General features: G+C 26.2%; 1 protein-coding gene across 7 annotated transcripts in view; it reads left to right on the top strand.

Annotated features, from left to right (window-relative positions):
- Positions 1-25,240, top strand: part of LOC129963150 (sodium/hydrogen exchanger 9B2-like) — a 99,222-nt gene that overhangs the window by 35,454 nt on the left and 38,528 nt on the right. The window contains exon 1 of one of the 7 annotated variants that reach the window (XM_056077268.1): positions 10,797-11,046. The exons of 3 other annotated variants lie outside the window; for them this stretch is intronic. In XM_056077268.1, the coding sequence (XP_055933243.1) occupies positions 10,986-11,046 (61 nt within the window). In that variant the 5' untranslated portion in view covers positions 10,797-10,985. Of the gene's footprint in view, positions 1-10,796; positions 11,047-11,076; positions 11,760-18,723; positions 18,782-22,526; positions 22,718-25,240 lie in introns of those variants that run through there. 3 more of the 7 variants (XM_056077287.1, XM_056077315.1, XM_056077297.1) reach the window with 3 other exon arrangements.

Raw genomic sequence — 25,240 nt, 5'->3', positions numbered from 1 at the left:
TATTAGAAATCAGATTTGCAATCATTTTTCTCCAAGTGGATTTATCGATAAAAAAAATACGTAATTGAAATGTAATAAACACCCTTTCATTTATAGTTTAAAAATATTCTCATCATTAAAGTCTGTAAATGATTCTGAATCCGATTCTTAAAAAGTAAAGCATACAGTCATGATGATACAGGTTTTGCCCGAGTTCCATAATGATCTTTAACGCCAAGAAAAACGATTTTCTCAAATATTTATCTTCAATTAATAGCTTCAGGATAGAACAAACATATTATGCTTACTTTAAGATTCCAACTGCCCATTTTTTTTTCAGCTGCAAAAGTTCTGATTTCTGTACTTCTGAACTGGGTAGGTTAGCACTAAATCATTTTTTTGGGGGGGGGGGGGAGCTAAAATATCAACTTCAAATAAATATTTTACTTCTATTCGCAGTTAACGTATTTCGGATATTTTTATAAAAAATACTAAAGTTTTATACTAATACCTAAAAAATAAATTTCGAAAAGTTCATTCTCAATCGAAAAAATCACCCACCTAGATGCTATGTATTCACAAGCTTTCAGTTAATTTTATTGTCATGATGGAGATTCTTAAGCGTATACATTTTTTATACATTTGAATTAGAATAAAGAAATTGCGTTGGTCAGGGGGACATTATAAAATTCCATCTGGTTGAGTCAGATTGCCATCTCAATCCAGTTTACTGCAAATGGCGATAGAGGCTGACGATGATAATAAACAAAGCTAAGGAGCAGAATTTAAAAGAGATTATTGTATGGAATGCTTCTTTCACGGTCAATACATTTTCTGCCCCACGGTCTCTTCCTCACAGAACTTGTTTATTCTCCAATCTGAAGAAAAAGCTACAAATGAGATTTAACAGGAATACTTTAGAATTTCGTACATTACATAAGAGTTTTTTTTCTTAGTTTGTTATATAAAATATAATTTAAAAATGTGAAATTCTTTATTCTATTATTTTTCTTTTCGTAGTTCAATATCTATACACTAAATCAATAAATGCATTGCTTAAAACATTCTGATATAGGAATATTGACACTGTCCTTTATTCCTATTACTTTAAATTTGTAAAATATTTCTGACGGATTACAATTTTAAATAAAAAAAGCTTTCTTTGGTGAATAAAGCTGATCGATTTATAAAAACAATACAACTTCTTTAATACAGATAATTTCTCCACCATCCTCAAATATATATATATATATATATATATATATATATATATATATATATATATATATATATATATATATATATATATATATATATATATATATATATATATATATATATATAAGGCGACCAGTCGGTTCACTAATCTTAATGCTCGTTAAAATTTAAATAATTAAATATTTTATGTAACTCCTATAGCTCCCATAGAAGTTATGCTTTAAATTAAAGTGAAAATGGTTAAATTGCAATTAGTATAAGTAAATTTTTTACTGAAACGAAGCATTTTTAAAAAAAATATCGCTGAGTATTTAAACTAAACCTTATGGGCACTAAAGGATATCTTTCTTAATTTATGTAATATCTCAAGAAGTTTTCTACAAAATTTTCTCAGATTCATCATGAACAGATCAATTAATTAACAATGTTTAGTTTTAAATGCATGAAACTATAAGAAAATAAACAGAATCGTTTGAAATTATCGGCCGAAAAATGTTAAGCCTTTCCACATTACTGTTGGAAGAAAAAACTGAAGCCTTACTCATTTGGCGGTGGGGAAAATGAAAAGACTTTTTGGCGGGAAAGTTAGTTTTTAATTAATAGTTAAAATTCTAATTAAAAATTCAAAAAAATCAACGAAGGTGCACATTCCCGACCTCCAAGGTATACATGTACCAAATTTGGTAGCTGTAGGTCAAACGGTCTGACCTGTAGAGCGCCAACTCACACACACACATTGAGCTTTATATAAGTATAGATTATATATATATATATATACACCCTAAAGTGCATCGTGTAGCCATTTGGCTACACGTTTTTATTTCCATTTATACACTTCACATGTCTGTTTTATAAGGCAATAATGAGTCTACGGAAGAGAATCTACGAGCGCAGCAGATTCGATAAATCGTGTTCTCTCTCACTACGTATGAATCCGTTACGTCAATAATAGAGAATAAAGTGCGAAAATGTCCTTCTTAAATAGGTTTCTATAGTCTAGCCAAAGGAAAACATTTCTAACAAACATTATGGTAATGTCATTCCTTTCTTTCAGATTATAAATTCTTTTCAGATTGGTAACTGTAATTGTATTTTATAGTATATTTCATTTTTATAAAATGAGGCATTTCTTTTCATTTCATTATTTACTATATAAAATGCGTAATTTTTCTATTATTTAGAATAAGTTATCTTTAGTTTTATGGTTTTTCTTTTGAATTTTTTAGTGAATAAATCAATTATAATAGCATATTCAATTTAGCCCAAACATTTTTTATAGCCAGAACAAATTCTCACATGCAAACAATAAGCGAAAATAAATTCTTTAATTTTAAGTGGTTATATGTTTCTTTAAATTTTTAGCTAATCGTTTGTTTAATTAATTAAAATCATTCTGATTGATTAGATTGGTTAGAAGGTTTAGTTATTTAAGATGCCATTGAGCAGAATTAACGATTTATATGCTGATTGGAGAAAGGGATTTTAAAAGCAGTATATATATATATATATATATATATATATATATATATATATATATATATATATATATATATATATATATATATATATATATATATATATATATATATATATATATATATATATATATATATATATATATATATATATATATATATATATATATATATATATATATATATATATAAAAGAGATGAAAATGACAAGAATATTTATCCCGATCCCGTTGATTATATACTCTGAGATTTTGATAGGGATTTCTGTACACGTGTCGATTTAAGATAGGGAAATCTAGAATCTTGGTATCTTTTACAAAGAATTCGCCTTACTTGACAATTTTTTATCCCTTCACTCGAAGCGTGGGAACCGCTGAATTAAGCATTTTTGCAGAGCTTTTTTTGAATTAATTTTTTAAAAAAAGGTGAAATCTGTTCAGGAATAAAGAAAACATTTTAAAATGAAGTTACAATGAGCTAAATTAAGATAAAACTTTGTGAATTAATTAAAGTTTAATTTATATTTAAAAATATTTTTACATATTGATATTGACATTACATATATATAAATATATATATATATATATATATATATATTGATAATCAATTGAACAAAATCAAAGCGAAATCATTTTTCTGACGCATTTTCTCATGAAGTTAAACATGCATCTGTTTTCCTGTATTAATGACTCACCAAGAGCCTTAGAAAAAAGAAATCAGGTTTACAAGGCCAAAGAATAAATTCTTCCTTTGACATTGCATATAATCGGTTTTATAAAAGCGTTTCGTATTTGTACCTTTCAGGGACATCCCTTAAGTACTAACCCAATTCACAGATGTAAATCCCAGGTGAATAAATATATGAACAGATGATGGAGAAATCTATGGTGATGAACGAATTCTGTTTCCATACTGTATACTGGATGCTTTTGTGTTTATTTCTAAAATTCAGATGGAGGTTTGTTGAAATTCGATTTGTTTTCGCCGTTGACTTGTTTATGGCATGTTTATGATTTTATCCTTGAAATATGTGCAAAATATTTCATTTTAATGCAAGTTCTGAGAATGCAAGTATAGCTTAAATTGCTTAAAGTTTCTATCGATTCTCTCTTTACTCCTGTTTTCAAAACAATTGGTTCAAAATTTCTCTACTGTTTTTGTTTGATTAAATGCAATAAACTGGGAAAAAATTATATTTAGCACATTGAAGACTAAACATGTTTTTGATTTCTACTCTATTTTTTTTTTCAAATTTTCCCTGAAATCGAATAAGATCAGTATATCTACTATCGTTCCTTTCTTGTTTTCTTTTTTCATAAAATTTTATTAAAAATATTTCAAAAGAATCTCCCGCGAATAATTTTTTTAAAAATATGTGACAAATACAGCATTGCAGAAAGTTTTATGTTAAGACTGTTATTCACCAATAAATTTATTATTTAACTCCGTTTTTTTTCTTAAATTCAGTCTTTTTACATAAACATCTATAGTTTCCCTATTTTTATAAATTATATTGTGTTTACCTGTAATTGGTTTCATCTGAGGACCACCTCATACTCGAGAATGAAATGACGGCTCTGGATTGGCATATTAAATCAGTGACATTGTTTAATGGCTCCCTCCCTTCGATAATGGGTCATTAATCAATGTATGAATAACAGCTGAATAAGGTATTTTTGTTAGGAAACACTGAGAGCATGCTTGTCTAGTCGATCAAATTTAAAAGATCTGCTGAAATCTGAGATTGTCTGTTTGTTTAGATATTTTTGAAGATCAAATAATTGCTGTAAAGCAAATTCATCAAACTTGCAATCCGAAATGAATATAGTTTGCACCATAGCACAATCGGCAACAAAATTTTTTGATATTTCCTTTTCTGAATTAAAATTTTTCTATCCGATTCTGATTCGGAATAAAGATTTACAGAATTCTCCAATGATCCAATGATGATAGTGCTTATATCGACATCTAACGTTTTGCATTATTAATACAAATGATAAGTTACACATATTGAAGAAACTAAGTCTCTTCCCAGGTCCAGAATTACTAACATCATTTTTGCGACAGTTTTAGAAGAAGTCACTGCAAGTAAGAAAGCCACCGAAAATAGATACGACGAAAAGAGATGTCAAGTATTAGAAAGGAAACATGGTATCACACTTTTTCATTTTATTTTCTCCATTTTTACGATGTTCCCCCGAAATAAAACTACATTTCTATGAAAAGTGAATGATTTTTTTAAAGATTTACATAAACTTAAACATTTGAATTATAAAATTCAATTACCATATTGCATTAACAAAAAAAGAAACGATATTGCATTAACAAATCTAACTTCAATTAATGGTACTGTAAAACCGCACATTAAGAAAAAAATCATTTTGTTAAGCTGATTGATTGTGACTTTATTTCAGTGGGAAACTATAATATAAAAATTTCACAGACAAATAAAAAGAGTCTCTAGAATTAAAAAAAAGTTCAGTTGCGATAAAATTTGCTGAAATAAAGTTTATAGCATAGATTTGGATACTACAATAAATGAGCACTATTGCAAAATGAAAAACTACATTACTAATGAAACATGAAATTTGATAACATCTAATTTGATAATTTAATTTTTGATAACTTTGATAATTTATATGGAAATCCTTCCATCGTAGCACTTAGCCATGCACTGTATTTGAAAGACAAGCCTAGATAGTACGATGAATGTTAAACTCAGTTAAAAAAGTGATCATCAATATCAATAGCATGAATGCTGATGATGGCTATTAGACTAGCCACTGCTGTAGAATATATTTATTATCTATAATTGGCAATGATAATATCATCATTTCTGGATCTTGAGAGGACATTACTTATCCAGCAACTTGGCATCCTTCCTAGAGGGACAAAACTGTATGAAATAGGAATAGATATAAATGCTATGTAATATATTGCTACGTGATGATGTGTATTTAAGCTAACTGATTACAAATTAACAAAAACTGGTTTAAATATATTAAGGTGTATGTACACACTTCGAAAATCGTTCAAAATGTCGAATATTTTTTTATTGCTTAATAATGTTCTCTGATCCTTTAACTTTCAAACGATACCAAAATATTGTCAATATTCAGAATATTTCTCGAGTTATAATTATTTTTCTTGAGGTACTTTCATTAAAAACCCTAATTACGGTGTTTTTAAAACTCATTTTATGAAGAATGATATTTTTCCACTATGTTGCTTCATTCAAACAATCATAACTGAACAAGAAATGAACCAAATACAGTTATTTATATATCAAAATAATCTGTATGAAATGGCGGATGTTTTGTGCCCCAATCAAAGTTATATTTATAGAAATAAATTTTTAATAGCTGTTTAATAGCTGAAAAAATCTCGCTTTTTCTATTCATCGTTGATGAAAAAATTGTTTAAAAAAAACTATACATTTTTATAACTTGTTTGAGGCAGGCAACATCAAAACTAATATTAGGCATAATTTCCAAATAGAATTGTGTGTCTGTACAAATTAGAATTTAAGATATCATGTTTCAAAAAATAGGCTAATTAGCTCCTTAAATATTATTCAATTAATTAATAATTAGTGCAATAAGTTTTTTTCTCACTGAAATAAGTTTAAACATATATTAATAACCTACTGTGAAAAAACTGGAATTTTAAAGTTAAAATTTAAAAAAAATCTTCAAACATGTACGTACACCTTAATTGTATTTTATATTTTTGAAAATATTTTCAACAGTTATCAATTCTTTCCAGAACAGCAGCAGACAAATCATGGTGATGCTGAAATAGAGCCATTTTTATTTTATTAAAAATTATTTTATTTTTTAAATTGAAGGTGAAAATCTATTTGACGATCTCAGTAAAGATTTTGTAACGTTTTGTGTAGTATTTTCTTCTTAATAGCGCAAGTAGAATTTGGTGTTTGGGCAGTTATATTATCATTATAAAGCATAACATTTCATAAAAATCTGCATTAACATTTTTGTTTCATTAGAATATCAAAATTTCTCTCCTTTTCCTTTTTTATAATGTCAAATTTAAGAATATTAATGTTCTTTAATGGGTTGAATATTGAAACTGAATAAATTGGATGCATATTTATTTAAAAACATTAAATACACTTACCATTTCAGTATTTTGGATCCTTTTCATTTTTTATTTATTTATTTTCTCCATTCTTTGTTGTGTCCTTTGTTATACAATTCCTTTATAATCAATAAAGAAACTCAAGTGGCATGTTATTTCTTTAGAGTAGATAATCTAAACAGTTTGCTGTTTAGATAACTAGAATTTTATTACTATAACATTGATCCATTTCTTTGTGATTACAATCTTTCACCCATTTAAGACATGAAAATTTGTTATTTTATTTTTTCTTACGTTTATCGTCTGTCATAAATAAAATATCTAATAGTAACAAGACTTTTTATCAATTATTCCATTTGAATTGTTTACGTTCTAACGGAATATCAAGCGATATCAAGTGAAAATAAATTACAAAAATTGACAGATGAGTTGAAAGCAATGTAAAATAGGTAATGGGATCAAGTTATCATTCTAATAATGGAAAACTGATAAATTGAAAGCAAATAAAAAAACACTAAATGTTATATAATAAGAATTTTTTTAAAGTACCATTAAAAGCATTATTTCATGCAAAACCAGTTCGTTTTATTTTTAACACGAGTTTTTTTTTTTAATCTTAAAAGTTATGTTTTTTTTTAAAAATAACTTAAAAGCTCAAACTTTTTTAAAAAAAAGATACTTATTAAATTAAATGCTTGTAAAAATAGTTCTGGAAACTCTCAAACAGTTAACAGCCGTATAGATTACTTTTATTTCAATTAATTCCGTCAAATAGACCAATAAATAGCTAAAATAAATGCAAGCATAATATTTGCAAGATTCTGTTTTTTTTTTAACTGAGTTAATATATTTTCTTAAATGTTCTCTATGAGCAAATTCTGATGGCGTGGCACTTTAATAATAAGATATTAACTAAATATTTATATCTCGCTCGGATTTCAGACCCGATTTCACTAATAATGCATGTACCAGAATACGTGCAATCAATCTGTCGAAATCCAAGCGCCTGTTGATGTGGCTCGCCTGAAAGAACATTCGTCATCGATATCTTATTAAGCTCAAAATTGCGAAAACATCCGCCAAAAGTTCTTGTGAAACATTAGGAAAAAAATAAATCCAGCAAAATATTTTTAAATTTCAAATTTTAATTATATAGCTCAAACTAATATAGAAGCCTTACGCCATCCTATTTATTGTACAATGTATTTCTCTAATTTGCAGGTATGTTCGGTATAATTTGAAGTTTAAATTGAGTGGAAGTGATTAAATTTTAAATAATACGAAAGCTTTTTTACTGAAACCAAAAACTTTTTAAGTATTAATACAGAAAATTTGCTCTTTTGATATTGAAATCTTAATTGCAGAAAATTTTTTTTAATATGTATTATCTCAAAGAATTATTCAACAAAACTTTCTCTGTTCATCATTAATTTCTACTTTTAGTTTTATTTTCAAAAGGATTTAAATAAAGTAAATAATAATATTTTATTTTGTTTCAAACAATAAATGTACTGATAAAAATCATGAAGTTTAAATTTTATGCAATCCTTTGATCCTCAGGTCTCATATTCAAAAATATTATTAAAATATATTGCTTGACACTTCAACTTTTAAATGAGAAAAACCGTTTAATCTTCTGCGAACAAATCTGACAAAGTTCTGAAGTTTTGAATATCTCAATTTCAGGATCATAAACAATTTCATAACTTTAGGTTAACAAGCCTTGGGGGAACACTGGGGGCTGATTGACGCATATTCTTTGAGACGATCAATGGAGTGGGCTAAAGCTACGCGATTTTACAAGATAGTAAAATTCAGATTTTCTTGATTTCTCAATTTTAGTCATAATAGAGTGTACCTTTCTTTTTATTTAAAATTTTAGTATCTAAAAATATTTTGATAAATATGATTCGTAGGACCCAGAATCATAAAAATAGGAAAATTTCCATTTATCAGAACATTTATTGATTCAAATTGCATAAAACAAAATTCTTTATTTCATTTAGATAATTTTTCTTGCTCGATATTTTACTTAATACTAATTGTTTAGAAATTGGGATCCGAATAGAGTAGACATACTGTATATATAGTATTATATATAAGGCATGTTTGAATTAAATAGAACAGAATTATTGAATTAATAAAGTTCTTGGAAAGATTTTACTTGCATTTGTTTTTTCTAGAAAATATTGCTTCAGAAAATATACGAATAGAAATTCAGAAACATATTTCCTTTTCTAGAAAATATATGCTTCATTTTGTTTCAATTCTTATAGACGCGTGCTGAAAATTACTTTTCTAACTTTAGTTAGCAGTGAGACTTCACTTAATCTTTTACTTTCAACTCTTCTCAACAGGATGGCAACAGGTTGGAAAAAGCTAATTTTGTCCATGCACGCGTAACTTACTCTTGCCGGTTAGATATTATTTTTTTGTTTTGTGTGAAATAAGTTGGAAAATCTACTTAACATATTTTTAAAAATTGATTAAAAATAGAATTTTAATTTATATGTTAAAACATTTGTACCATTGTAAAGATAATTTTTGATTTTTAAGTTGATATTGAAATTATTTTTACTGTGATATTTTCGAAAGTTATCGCGGAAAAAAGAGACAATTTCAATTTTTTAATTAATTAAAGTTTAAATTAAATATTAAAAAATCGTACCAATTTGCACATTTGCACCCTCTAAAGTATGTACCAAATTTGATAGCTCTAAGTCAAACGGTCTAGTCCGTAGAGCAACATTCACATTAGCACAAATCTTAACATCACCAAATCACATGCTTGTTTCTAGAACTCATGTGGCCTCTTTCCGGTTTGTTTATAAATGTAAGAAAACTTTATTAAAAAAGAAAAAAATTTCATTACAATCAGTTGCAAAGAGATACACAAATGACAGAAACTTGATTTCAAATGCACATTTATCTTTATAATAAGTAAAGATGTTTCTCTTTTAATCAGATAGTTAAGAATTAAAAAAAAATTCTTTACTCCAAAATAATTTATAAGGTAAAAAACTTAATGAAATGAAACGATCTTTATTAGTTATTTTTTTTTGTTTCACTGTTACGTATTGCATCTTTATTATGTTAATATTATTTTCTATTGTTACTGTTTTAAATTGCAATATGATAATAATTATTTTAATTCAAAAGTTAATTATAAAAAATATTTCCATCGTATCGGTGCTCTTTTTGCATCTCGATAATCATTAATGAAATTTAAATTGAAAGAATTTTATTTAGATAAGCAAATATCATACTCCACTAATGTTATTTGTGAAAAAAATTATAATAAAAACCATAAAATAGTTAAAGAAATTTTTAAATAATTAAATGAAAAATAATAACAATTAAATTGGAACATCAAATTTCCAATGAATGTCTATTTAATTCAATATTTATATCACAAGTTTTTAGACTGCAGGAAAACTAAGATATAATACTTTTTTATTTTTAAATAGACTGTATAAATATTTATAATAAGAGTATACCTATTGTGATAACATTATCAAACTCTTATAACTCAATAGCTAACATCGCATTACAATAGATATGGATTTCCTTTGATATCATGAATAAGAAGATAATTTATTATCTGTCTAAATTTCTGCTGTCTCTCTTTTTTTATCCCTCGACGGTTTTCAGATATGAAATTAAAATTTATATAAAAAATAACTTTTAATTAGTTTCAATAGACTTAATTTATTCACAAAGAACACCACCTTCAAAAGAAAATGAACTCTTCCAAAGTTTAAACCATTCATTCAGTAAGCATGCTTTCAGTGGATTTCAGATTAGATCATTATCTACATGTATCAATATTTCTATTTTGAGCACACGCCAATATCAATTAAATTCTTCGTTATCATGAGCTTTTCTTCAAACTAGCTTGATGCAGAATAACAGCTGTGACTCGATAAGATAAAGTAACTCAAAAACAAGAAAAAAAACTTTTAAAATTGATTCGCCAAACCAAACATGGATCGAATGGAAAGCAATAACAATTGAATTTATTCGATAGAATTCTGTTCCGGAAAATATTTGTCATAATCAAATCGTGTGCCGGCTTATCTCGATTGCAGCGTTTTGGCTCCCAGTGTGCTTGCTTACTGTATTTCTTGCGAATCTGACACTCATGTTTAGTTGCATTACAGCTGAAAAATATTTTTTGGATCGTATTTTTCTGTGATATGAATTCTTTCATTTCTCATGGAGAAGACAGTTCAATATCTAGGCAGTTATTCCGAGGAAGTTCGGAATTCCTGCGAAGGTTAGTCTTACAAGCATTTTCATTCAATCTCCTCTGTTTTGTTCCAGGTTTAGGTTAAGTTTATAAAGGTCAACTGACCATTTTGAAACTAGGCTATTTTGAGACTGAATAGAGATCATGTGACGGTTGACACATTAGACAACGCGTTCCTTCTGCAACCACACATGCAGTTCAGATTGGCTCTGCACAACTTTCTTTTAGAAGTTGTTTTTAACTTGTATTCAATTAGTCTAGTATTGACCGTAGAAAGAATATTCTAGCAACATACTGCTACAAACTAACTGTATGACCGGAATTAAAGCGAATCAGATTATCCAAGATATTGAATGTTAAATGAAATCAGGATTCTATCCAATAACCCTTTGTCAAAAAGAATGCCACCAAGTTAACATTCTTATAGATTAGTTTTTTAAAGAAATGAATTTCAGAACTATAAAAGGAGATATTAAAACAAGAAAAACGCCAAAGTAATTTTAATGGTAAATTGATAAACGGTTTCGGATAAAAATTCTCATATTCTATTTAAATCGAAATGAAACTATATATACTTTGATCAAGTATTTCTATCACTTTTGTGTACATTGACAGAATAAAACAAAAAAAAATTTGGGGGATGAGAGCTCATCCTGTTATAGCTTTTATTTTATGAAATTTGGAGCTGTTAATTGCAAAGATGTATAAAAAGAAGTATTTTATTTACCACTCAGTTATAGGTAAGTTGAAATTACTTTTTATACATTTTGAATAAAAATTATTTTAGATAAAATCATAAGCATGATGAAAATGTTTCAATATTAAATTTGAATTCGATCTATTTAAAGGAATTTTGATATATATTGAGCGATACATTTTTAAGAAAATCTTGAAAAGAATAAAATTTTTATGATATTTTCTTTTCAACATCTTTTTACTAATGAATAAAATGTAAAAATTATTCATGTAAAACTATCATTTTTAATTCACAAAGTTTTGAAAAGTTGAAAATTTAATTGAGAATTAAAACAAATTTTGAAAATATTGAAAATAGTGAGTTTTTTTCGAAACTACAATTATAATTCATTAAAAATTATTGTTGGGATACTGATCTCTTATATCATAGAATAATTTGATGAAATTCGTTAAATTAAACCGAATAAGCAAATTACTTTTAGTATTTATATTTTTAATTACAAGGGCTTATAACAGCTGAAACGCTATGAATAAAACATTTATGCAAAAGTAGTTTTAAATTACTCTTTTCATTTTTTTAAATTAATATATACGAGTATGAAAATTTCATAAATTTTTTCTATGTCATATTTTTCCCCTTTATTGCTGCTGTCGCTATTTAAGTATTTTGTATTATTTTTCTGTTAATAATATTTAGAGACTTTTCTTTTGATGATGTTTGTAAAATATGTTATTTTGTTTGTTTGTAATAATGCTTTTTTTAAATGTTTTTGGGTTTTTTTAAATATTTTTAAAATGTATTATTATATAAATATGCATATTTATATAATAATAATTATGTATATACGATAATTGTCTAATTATTTATATATCCTTTTTACAGTGATATGTAAGCAAATGAATTTTGAAGATATTATTCAATTCTTGAAAATATGTCCATACAGATTCCCCGAATTTGAATTAAAACTCTTTCTCATGAAACGGAATACATTTAAGATTAAATTTTAAATATATGAAATAACATTTTTATAGATTTTAAAATAAAATTGAATACCGAGTTTATAAAAAATAAATTTTATTAGTTACTTCATATTTAGTTCAGAAATGTGCTATTTCAAAATCATTGAATAATATTTAAATAAATTAAAACATAAAAACAATGCAACATTTTAGACGCTGTCCATAAATTTATCTAAAGGACATGCTTTTAGTGAGAAAGTTTTGGTATTATTTTACAACATATTTTTAAGGAAAATTGACTGTATACAATAAGATTTCCTGATATAATATTAACTTTATCTAAAAATATATATATTAAGAACGAAAAATTTCTTCATTTTAATAATATGCTTTCAATTTGAAAATTGAATAAATACTATATAATCTTATATTTTCGGAAATTTTTACACACAAAATTTTTTTGTTTGTATAAAATGCATGCTTCCAATTACTTTTCTCAGAATAACTATACCGAAGTTACTTTATTTGTTGATTACTTTATGCTTTAAAATTTTATTATGAATTTTAAAATCAAATAAAAAATATCTTAAAATGTTTAACGAAAACTGCCTTTAATAGATTTTGAGCAGAAATAAATTGTTTACTCAACAACCAAACATTAAAATGTTCTATAAATGGATATGAAGAATATAGAAGTTCTAAAATGAATTCTAAATATTTATAATTTGCTACGAAATCAGAATGTGAAGAAATTAATTTATTTAATCATTAAATAACTTTTATACCAGTCAAAAAATTCAAACAAGATTCTGACGAACCTTTATGTGTTTGATTGTAAAAAATATATTACTGGAAATACGACTGTATGTGCGTGAATATGATAACTCAAAAACGATTTGATCTAGGTGGGACATCAAATTTTGAATAAAATCCATTCGGAGAAAATCTGTCTGTCCGGCTGTTCGAATACAAATTCAAATGTTAAATTTGAATAAAAACAAAAATTGTTAGATGAATAAGATTTGGTTCACATATTTAACACTTAAAGTGTAGATATTTAGAAAACTTTGAACCACAAGTACGAAAAACCTATAACTCAAAAACATAACTTGAAACACAACTGACTAAAATATATGAAATTTGTTATGTAATGTTGTAAGTTCAGTCGTAGTTCTGGGTCAAATTTGGGCTTCAAGTGCTTGGAAAAAAGCATCCGAAACGCATACTTGATTTTCTGATATTTGAGTATTTATCCCATTCCAGTGATTAATCACCAATAGAAAATCGCTAAAGATTTTCTCTCTTACGTGATTGGTATGCAGTTAATAATATATAAATATATTTATTAGAGATTATGCATGAAAGTTTCGAGGAATCCACTCCCACAGGTTACTAATACAATGTAATATGTTATGTACAATGTCCAATACAATGTCCAATGTATTATGTTACCAAAATGACCATATTAGGATGATGTGCATAAAATTCCAAACCCCTTTTGCCTGAAAAACTTACCAGTTTAGAAAAATAGTGACAAATAACGATATATTTTATCATAATTTGGCTATTAGTACCTGTTATCTTACATACACAAATGTAATTGAAACTTTTGTGTTATCTGTAAATAAATCAATAAAAAAAATCGGATAAAAAATGATGACTATGAAGGTATGTACCTCTGTCCTGAAAAGCTTAAAATACCTTCAGCAGTAAATCCGAATGGGAAAATTGTAAAAAAGATTATTGAGCACAGTTAAAAAAAAGAGAAAATAAATATCATAATTTATTCAAAAAATTCTCCTTTTTTTATTTTTCCAGTAATTATGCTTTTTTAACCTTTTATTATCTGTTATTATTAGATTGTAACATGAGGTACATCTACCCCCAGAACAATTTACTAAGTTTTTATGTTTAGATTGTAACGATCTCATGTAACTATAAATTTACACTGCGCAGTCATGCATGTCATTGTTTTTTAGTTTAGTCTATAATAGTTTATCAATCAATTAATAATTAGTCATTTCATGTTATTTTGTTTAATTGAAATAGAACATCTTTTGTTAAAGAAATGTTAATAAAGTTGTCACAGTTTCCACATTATTTAATTTTTTAAAAGAACATTCATATTTTTCTATGAACTGATTTTAATTTAAAAGATTAAATATAATAATTAATAATTAATTTTCCTATGCTCTTTTGAAAAATATAATTAAAAAAATTCATTTAAAACAGTTCTTAAATGCATACCTCTATTAATGTACTAAAATATAGTAAATATTTTGTTTATTTTATTTATATTCTTTTTCTTATTTTTTGATTTATTTTTCATCAATATAAATATTAACAAATGTTAAAATCAAAATGTCCTTGTAAATAGAAATCAATTAGTCCCCTTAGTATGAAATAAAAATTTAATTAAAATGATCGATTAATTGATAATTAAATTCTGAATATATTAAAACAGTGTATTGCGATTTCTGACATATTAGAACTTTTATGCATACAAATGTACAAAAACCCTAGTACATCAGAAAGCGAGTAAAATAAAGCTTATTATAAAATATTATTTCTGCAAATATAATACAAATCAAATTTAATAAAAGTGCGCAAAAAATGCATACCGCAACATTAAATGAAAAAAATAGTTAACAGATGAATTTAATGAAAATCTAATTCAAGTAAACAAAAATAAAGAAATGAAACGGTGCTACATTTTTTTTTTTTTTTTTTTTTTTGCTGAACATCGCTTTTAATGAAAAAGATTTAAGAAGCTTTCCAGAACCACAGTCTCAATTTTCTAAAATACAAAGGTATTGTCGATTTCGAATTGGTAAATAGATTGTGTGGCAAAGGAAAAAAGTGTAAAAAACCCCGACAAGCCAACGGGATACAAGATGTTGCCACAATAGCGAAAGAGAAGAACTCTTTTTCATGTGTATCACAATTGTGCATCACATTCATCTCACAATTGTCTAACTGGTTTAGAAGCTTCAACAACACTAAATGTGTCCATTTGACATTAACAGTTTACAGGTAACAAAATAAATACCCGTCGAACAATCGTATTGCTAACTAATAACTGCTAAAATCGAATGTAATTTAACATTAATTTTCGAGTTTAAAAGAGAGCAAAAAAAAAAAGACATTGGATGCATGAAAATGGCTTCTAATTGTTTTTTACCCGAAATAATTCATCGAAATTTGAATAATTCTATTGTAATAGAAATTTGTAAGTTAAAACGTTTTTTTTTGTTTTGTTTTTGTTTGTTTTTTCCCCCTCTTCAAAAAAGGCAAAGAAAAATTTTGTGTTATTTCTTGTATATACTTAACAATCCGTACTGTAAAATTATAAAGAATTATCTGTTTTCAAGAAATAAAATATGAAATCTTCAATTAATTTGAAAATAATAATGATTTATATCTTTAGTGGCATTTTTGATTTTTTAAAGAATTCAACTATTTCTCTTTCCATATTCAAGCGGTTGATGAAATACATGAAGTAAAATAACTTGAACCCCTAATTGAGAATTTCTCTGACAATAGCAGACGAAATAAATTTTATAATACAATCAGTTATAATTTGCTTAGCCAACAAAGCGCATCCTCTGTGCCATCTGCCGTGTTCATTTGACAGTTGCGCCATATGTAATAAAGTTTAATTACGTCTTACTGCTTTATAGGTGGTTTCATCGAGAAAACTTAAATCGTTACTCATGACTTGAGACAATGATACAATAATTTTAACGGTTACAGTGTAAAATATCATTTTGACTTTCATATTGCACACGCATTATTTAATGCAATAAAGACTCTTGCTATGAGTGAAATATGATTTTTAAATATGTCTTCACAGCACGTGATTAGAAAAGTATATTTGAAAATTTATGCTTTATGTATTTTCTGATTTTTATAAAATCCAATTTTGTCAAGCACCTTTTCAATTTTAGGTTTCATTTTTTGATTAAAAATTATTAGTGTTTATCAGGCTATTTTTGACCTAAATATCAAAAGTTACTCTGCTGTATTATATTAAGTAAATTGCCTAATTTGCACATCGAATTTTTAAAAAAAAAAATTGTTTTTGTACTTGAAATTCAGGATAATATTTTAGGATACGCATGCTATCATTCAGAGGGGATGTGATTCCCATTCTTTATACTAATATTTTATAGTAACATTGAATACAGTGAGAAAAGCATACCAGTAGTGTAATAACATAAGATACAGCTTAACTTAGCAGAATCATGGATTCTATTCTTCAGTTTTGCTCTCAATAAGTTTTATTCAAAAACTTATAGACAGATGTGTGCTTTGGCAAGAAATAGCGCACTATAATAACCATAAAATTTGTCCCCCATCCTGTCTAAATATCTTGCTCATGAATGACCCGGTCACAGTGAGTACTGTGGTTAATTACAAGATAACCATTATCAGTTTATGCACCAACTTTTCCGGAAAATACAACCAATATTGGAAATGTAGCCAACACAACCATATCTCAATTTATTGTTTCATCTAATTAGAATAACCTTACTTATCTAGCATCCTCTTCTCATTCTTACATTTGAGATCCTGGCAGGAAAATTCACTGTTCTTCTTAGTGAAGCTGGTGCTTCGCTACGTCAAAGGCAAATATGCGTCATTTTCCACAGGAATTATTCTAGGAAAATAATCTACTTTCTAAATTGATTTGCTTAAAAGGAGAAACCACTTTTATCTGTCACCACAACTCTTTGGAACGTTATATTGGATCAAGTAGAATTACAATCACCGCCATAGTAATCAAAATAGATATATTAGTTCAAAATAGCAGCGGCTTTATGTATAGATTATATATAATTTGTATTATTACTTACAAATAATCACAGTTTGAAGAGAAATAAATTCTGTTATAAATGCCCCTAATTTAATAAAACTTATTTAATACATTTTATTTAATAGAGAAATGAATTTTGTACAGATATATTTCACAGCTTGAAGAACCAGTGCTCACAGTTATTTACACAATATATGACATTTTGTGATAAGCTTCGTAATTTAATGACTTTAGGCCTCTTTCCTTTAAATGATTGGGTCCAATACTAATACAAAAACAAAACTTTGATGACAAGATTATATGCATAGTTTTCATTCTTCCTTTTTGTAGTGCTTGTGAGTTATCATGTCGCTTACATACATACACAAATATGCAATTTACCTATAAGTGTATTTATTCAAAAATTAGTCATGTAGCCTATTATTTTAGTCTACATAGGCCTACTACAAAATCATATGCTCGAACACAATTATCTATCTTGTTGCGTTTTAATATTATCGTTTTCATTTACACACAAATAAATATATTGATAAATAATCAACAGATTGTTCCAAAATTTGAATCGTTTCACAGTTTAGGTTTTAATATCATAGACTACATTTTACATACAGCTCGTTCCTTTTTTTCATGCAAGCAGTCTCTCCTCGGACAGATTTCACTCAAAATCTGAACAAAAATTATTATTTTGGCGTAAAGATCACTTGTCAAACTTCAACCGTCTAACTCATTGTGTTTTATAATTATCATGATCACATATGGATATAATTTAAAAGGAAAACCGTCTGCAGAATCAGGAAAGGCAAAAAATGTGGTGATTCATTAAATCCTCGAAGACGAATTTTTAGACCATTAAAATATTTTTTCTTCGAATACTTCGTATATGAGAAAGTAGAAAAATATTCATTATTTAAAAAAAAAAAACTTAATATTTGATTTAAATCGGGAAACCCCTCTAAATATTCCAAATACTTTTTGAAACCTGTTCTTTAAGTCACAAATCCTCTAAAAGTTATGTAAGAGTGGAAACAAAGAGAACTATTTATCATGATAATCATTTTCCTTTAATTTCCAGAGATGATATGAAAGTAATAAAAACGGAATAAAAATGAGCTGACTGCACAGTATTAACCTAGTTAAAATTTAAAAGCACCTGTTATCTGGAAAATAAAAATGGTGCAAAGTACAAGCCTGCCAGTAATTTTGTCATTGCTGATGCTTCATCGGTCTTTCACTTTTTAAATTTTATAGGATACAGTTACCTCAAGCTTTTTCCAGCTGTGATATATAAAGGTATGTCTCTGAGAAGGTAGCATTTTTAAAAATCTGTAATAATTTCCACTATACATTGTTCTCAAAGCTAGATACTTTTGCTGTTTATCATAATTTTCATCTGAACTATTGAATTTCCATCAATTTAACGAATAGAAAGTTCGTAACTCAGATTGTAGTGGAGTTCTTGATAAAAAGCAAGAACAAGTCATATAGAGCTATATCTGGAAATTCATATATTTGCCACAATGGAAGAAACTTATGAACTGTATTAATATTGACTAGTACCAACCAGATAGCTGCAGCAGGGCCGTTTTTTATTATTATTTTTTTTGGTGAAAATTGAAGAGGAAGAATATGTTCACTTAGCCTTTTTTAAGCAAGTACTACTCATGGAAAAACTCCATGGAAATTACTCCATACATTTTTTTTTTTTTTTTTTTTTTTTTTACATTGAGAATTCGAGAGCAGGAAAATTTAGTTAAAGGCAAAACGTAACTATCATGCTGAAAAAAAATAGTATAAGTCATTTAAAATTTAAATTTATATGTGTAGAATTCATAATTAATTGCAAATTACTCAAAGTTTTAAAGGCATCATTATTTGTTACCTCTTGTAAGAAGTGCAAAATCTAAAAACATTTTTATATTTAAAATGGCAAAATAAATATCTTTGGTACGATTCTGTCAATATTTAAAATAATTTTTATTCTGTCAATCTCGGGAAATAATTTTTTATTGTCCCTAAGAAATACTAACAATTATTTAATGAATTGAAACTTATAAAAACAAAATCTTTTCCGTAATAATTGCAACAAGAAAAAAACATTTTTATTACTTTTAAGAATCATACTTTTATAAACCCTATTTTTTGTAGTAGTTAAAAATTCTCATAAATTAAATTTAAAGTAATAATTTTTTAGTTTATAAATTAATTTTCTACAATTCAATACAAATTATAGTTTATTTCCTTTAATTATCAAAATGAAACAGCACTTCTGGTTTCATGAAATTGAATGCAGACCATTTCATACTATTTTGATACTTACTGCTTATCCTTTGTTCTACATGGTTTAAAAGTGCTACGCATTGTTTAGTACAAAGAATAAAACGATATATTTTGGCGAAAAGATTTTTTTTTAACTTTCTTTTAGTACTAAATCACGATCAAGTTAAAATGTTTTTATTTTTGCAATTGAGCAGGGAATAAAAGACTGCACTTTTTTGTAAGTTACATATCCTGTTTAGCGTGTTTCATCTGTATGTAACTGAAGATGAACGAGTCAAAACAAAAAGAAAAATGATTTAGTGTGTTGAAGTTCTATTAGATTACCAAACTTATAATTTTATCATCAATGTTTTTGTGAATATATCGATGTTTTTGTGCATATATCGATGTTTTAGTGCATATGTCGACAGTGTGTACAATTTTTTTCACACAGATGATATTTTAAAGCAACTTGATTACATCAAATAATTTTTCTTTTTCTTTTGATGTGATCGTGTTCAACTATATGCCTTTGATATCAAGCTTACTTTATAACATGATAGGATTTTTGTTTAATTCTAGGAGTTTTATTGTGTTCGTATTCGTTCATTTAAATCTTATTTCATGGTTTGATTTTCAAAGTAGCTTATTTCATGTTTGTTTTTAAACTGCAAATGATTTCTCATGAAAACAGGTCTAAAATACAGTTCATCAGCAAAATTTTTTTTCTAGTCTAAAATGAAAATTCTTTGAAAATAACTTTAAAATTATTCCTCCAATACTGCTTGTAAGTTATGTTAAGGCTTTTTTAATTCTCTATTATTTAAAAAAATGGAAGGTGGATTATAATGATATACACTTTGAAATAATTTACTTCTCTGGATGTAATAATATTCGGAATTAAGCGGAAAAGAAATTTTATATATATTTTTTTTCAATTTACTTTGATTCGTTTTTTTAACAACTGTTCTGCTGAATTAGATGAAAGTAAAAGCAACTTTTTTCAGTTAAATTTACACTTATTTACTTATATTATATAAATGTAATTGCATTATTTATACTAATGTGTAAGAAATTCAGGGGGGATTATTTTTTAAATTTTCGATTAAAAATTAGGTTAATAAAGTTGTACTTAATTAAATTTTCTTTGAAAAAAGGCTCTATTAAATAAAGTCAAAGGTCTTTAATACCATTTTTTTATATTTACAGAAGAATATGATCGATTCACTTTATGCAAATTGCATACAGAATGTTGCAAAGATCTATAGATTTCGTGGAAAGACTATTTTGCTAAATTATTGTGCTGGCTGCATATTTGAAGAATCTGAGACAGAAAGTCTCTTAATAAACGAAATTTGTCCAAATTATAACACAGATCTACATTTCTATATAAAATCACATGCGATATTTCATCTATCTATCTCATCTCTAAGCTCCCGTTTCCACGTGCACAGAAAGTGGAAAAAATTTCTGGAATGAATATTTGCCAAATTTTGATAGAGACCTACAATTTGAGTGCAAAAATCATATACCAAATTTCACCTGCTTAGTCAGTTTCGTTTTTAAGTTAACATATACAGAATCCAGCAGACATGATTTCAAAATTGGATTTTTCTACCTTGCGGAGTTCTAAAATAGCGAGATCATTAGAATCTAAATATGAACTTTTTGAAAATTAAATATCTTAATTTTGTGTAATAAATCGCATAAAAATGTATTATATTAAATTTTAATATTTAATAAATAATAAATTAATTATTTAAAATATTAATAATGTATTAATTATTTAATATACTATTCAAAACACTCAAAATTATGTTAAAAGAATATAAATAGTAAAGATTCTAGTAAACGTTAACCACTGCACGGTGCCATTGCTATAAGAATATAGAATCGTTTGAACTGTACGGTTGTCTCATAGTTGTATGAGCCACCTTGAGATAAAAATATTTTATACTTATTTTACCTTAAAGCATTGAATATGATGAGAATATAAGATATGTATCATACATTCTGACACCCAAACACGCCATCACCCTTGTTTTAATATTTAATTTTCAGATTCTTCTATTTTGAAACTGTACTCAAGTATTATTTAAATTCAAAGTATTAGGCTCTAAGTGACATTTACTTCCTTATGTTACTAAGTATTAGTTTCTTTCTTACTTTATTTCTTTTTGATTTATAAAATACATTTCAACGTGATAAAATTTCAAATAATATGCCATAAAAGGCACTTACTCTCTTATATTATTGAATATAAATTGAATTCTCTGCTTCCTTTGTTAAGAAAAAATAAATTTCAGTGTTATTTAAATTTCGAATGTTATGCCATCAGTAGAATTTACTCGCCCATGAATGTATCATTTAATTTCTGTTCCTTTTGTCTTGGCAAAAAACACCGGCATTACTTAAATTACGAACAAAAAGTTTATAAATATAAATGATAGTTAAAATATTTAAATGCTTGTAATTCTTACATGAGAATTTATTAAACAAAGGGACCACTCACGTGCAGCATCTAAACACACTGCTGCTAGTAACGACGCAGACGTTACCTTTCTTTCATGAATTGTCAAGGACAGAAATATCATTAGACATTTTGCCAAAACATTCTGCTTCTGTTCAAACTAATTTATTCTAAAACATATAAAGACACGCGTATACGGAAGGCTCATTTAAACCTAAAACTAGAATTTAATGAGTTGACAATTCTCCCCATTGACATGGAGAATTCTTTATGAAACTATACAGAGCAGGATAAAATTCATTTGAATGATTCAGCATTCGTCTGACGGGGGATAATTCAACAGCGATCTTCGACGTGAGTAAAAATGACGAAATAAACGAATCATGTAGGTGCGCGATCATTTTTCTCAAAATTCGACAGCTGTATTCAAACCAACAAGATTTCATTGCAGCGGCCATTTGAGAAACGCGATTTCATCAAGAAAGGGTAGAAACATGCAGGTAAGACTCCTTGGGGGAAATGCTTGGACGAAAGTCCTTTCTTATTGAAATTCATTTATCCTGGATAATTAAGAACGTTGAATAAGCTTTTTCATTTAACTTTAAATTTAAATTATACCAAAACGGTGTTCTTAGTAATTTATTCACATTAATCGACTTAAGTAAAAATTCTTTTGATTGATTTTCTTGAAAATGAAAGCTATGCAAAGTAATTTTAAACTGTCTGATCACTTTATTTTTCCATCGAAAAAAACAAAAAACAAATGTGAAATAAAATTTATTTTTTAATATTTCCTTAAAAATTTCATATTTTGCAGCGCAGTAAACGTGCATTCAAAAATATTTTATGCAAATTTTGCTTTTGTCACATTTTTCCAACGGATTAAGAATTTTCATGTATGAAATGGAAACAGTTTAAAATGATATTTATGTCATTAATTTACATATTTTTCGCCCGATAATTTTTACTAAATATTGTTATATTCGAAAATGCATTTTGACTTTTCAAATATGAATGTTTAGTAGAATTAATAAGGCAGAAATTTAAAATTATTTATTATTCTAACCACAAAGAAAAATAATCAACAGTCACAGCATATTATTTTTTTATTTTTTTAAGATTTATGCATTCTAATTTATTTGAAAATTTCTGTTGCTTATTGAAGTACATAATTTTGTAAAATGGCCAAAAATATTTATTACTTATTGTATATTAAATATTTTGCTATTAAGTATTAAATTAAAATATTCAGCATTGAAATATTAAAAAAAAAATAAAGATTAAAAATTGCTACAAATTAATGAAGATATTTGACGACTTTTTTTCAACATACTTTGCAATACAACTTCGCATCTTACGAAGTTTGATAATCCGTTAAAATGGACTGTTTGTAAACATATTATTTTAATTTTGGTAAAATTATTCAAATATCAAAAACTAAAAATTTATCTTATTGAATAAAATTAAATTAATATTATATTTAATTAATCTACTAATTAACTATAAAATTGAAATTCATTTAAAAAATTTTAAATACTTTATTAATCAATTTGATAAAAAATTATTTAATTAAGATATTAATCTTCAATTTATTTGAAGTTAAAATAAATTTCTTCTTTTAAATTCATTTGTCTATTTTTATTTATAGTTTGCAGTTAAACTATTCATTACAATTATTATAATACAAGAATAATTCGAATGGAAGAATGTACGCAAATTTGATGACTTGCAGGCAATTCTTCCGCTATTGTAAAAAGCAATTGAATGAGTAAAAGAGTAAATCGTGTAGTTATTTATCATAGATTCAATTTTTTTCTCTCGTACTGTCAAATAAATTGTTCGGGATTATCAGTTGTTGAGAATCAAGAAATTAGTTCCTGAAAATTAAAACTGTATTTGCAGGATAAAGATTTTTGTTCTTAAAGAATTATTTAATCTCTTGAGGTATTTTAAAAATAGGATTAATGTTTACATGTTTTTTGAAATGATCAAAAATAGAATATAAATATAAAAACGTGTTTCAAAACAATAAAAATTTATCAATAAAACATTTAAATGTGATTTGAGTTTCAACTTAGAGTATTGGTGTAGCAGGAATTATATCTTTAAATTATACTTATAGGGCTATAAAATTATTCAATTTACATAATTTAATTACTTCACTTAATTTAATTATTCACTTATTTTAATACAGAGCAGAATAATTTAGATGCATTATAAAATGCTTTGAAAATGGCTCGGACTGTCTCATAATGGTTTATAAAATCTGTTTTATTGAAAGATTAAATATTAGCAGCCAATGTTTTTATATGTGATTGGCTGATTTTCAATATTATTAATTTAAAACGAATTGGAAATTGGTTCTACTTATAAATAAGTGGTAAATTCTTCTACTAATTTATTTTTGAGTTTCTAGTAGAATATATTTTACTCCTGATTTTAATAAGTGTTTTAAGATATATATATTCTGAAGTAAGAATTAAAAATCAGCAGTGTTTAGATTTAAGAAAATTTTAAGCCGCCAAATTTGGTAACGCAATAAAAACTAGATTATTTATTGAACCGGAATTTCTCCAGGAATTGCTCCATTTCAAAAACAGATTACTTATATTTAATGCAAATATAAATGTAATAGAATGTAAAATTCTTCAGTTTTGACAAAAAGTTCACTTAGTTTCCTTAAGATTAAAACTTCCTTAGATTCTCTAATATTCTTCTATATTACGAAACTTTCAATTTTAAAAGAAATGCTTTTAAATTTTCCTTTTTCGTAATTTAAAGGTGAAGTTAGCATTGGATGGAAAAAAACAGCGACATTATACTTTTAGTTTGCAAAATAATAAAAAAAAAATTTGAGGATGAATATGGCAAATAGATATAAAATTTTAAGAGCATGAATCTTAAACAATGCATAGTCGCTCGATTTTGATGGGATAAGGCCGATGGAAACGATAACCGTCAGTTGTAATAAAGACTAACCTTGAAATGAAAAATATTACAGATATTACTTTTGAAATATTTTA

This window comes from Argiope bruennichi, chromosome 1 (assembly GCF_947563725.1).
Source record: "Argiope bruennichi chromosome 1, qqArgBrue1.1, whole genome shotgun sequence".
In the NCBI taxonomy this organism is placed as follows: domain Eukaryota; kingdom Metazoa; phylum Arthropoda; class Arachnida; order Araneae; family Araneidae; genus Argiope; species Argiope bruennichi.
Note: the sequence above shows the minus strand (reverse complement) of the source record. Positions and strands in the feature narration are given on the sequence as shown.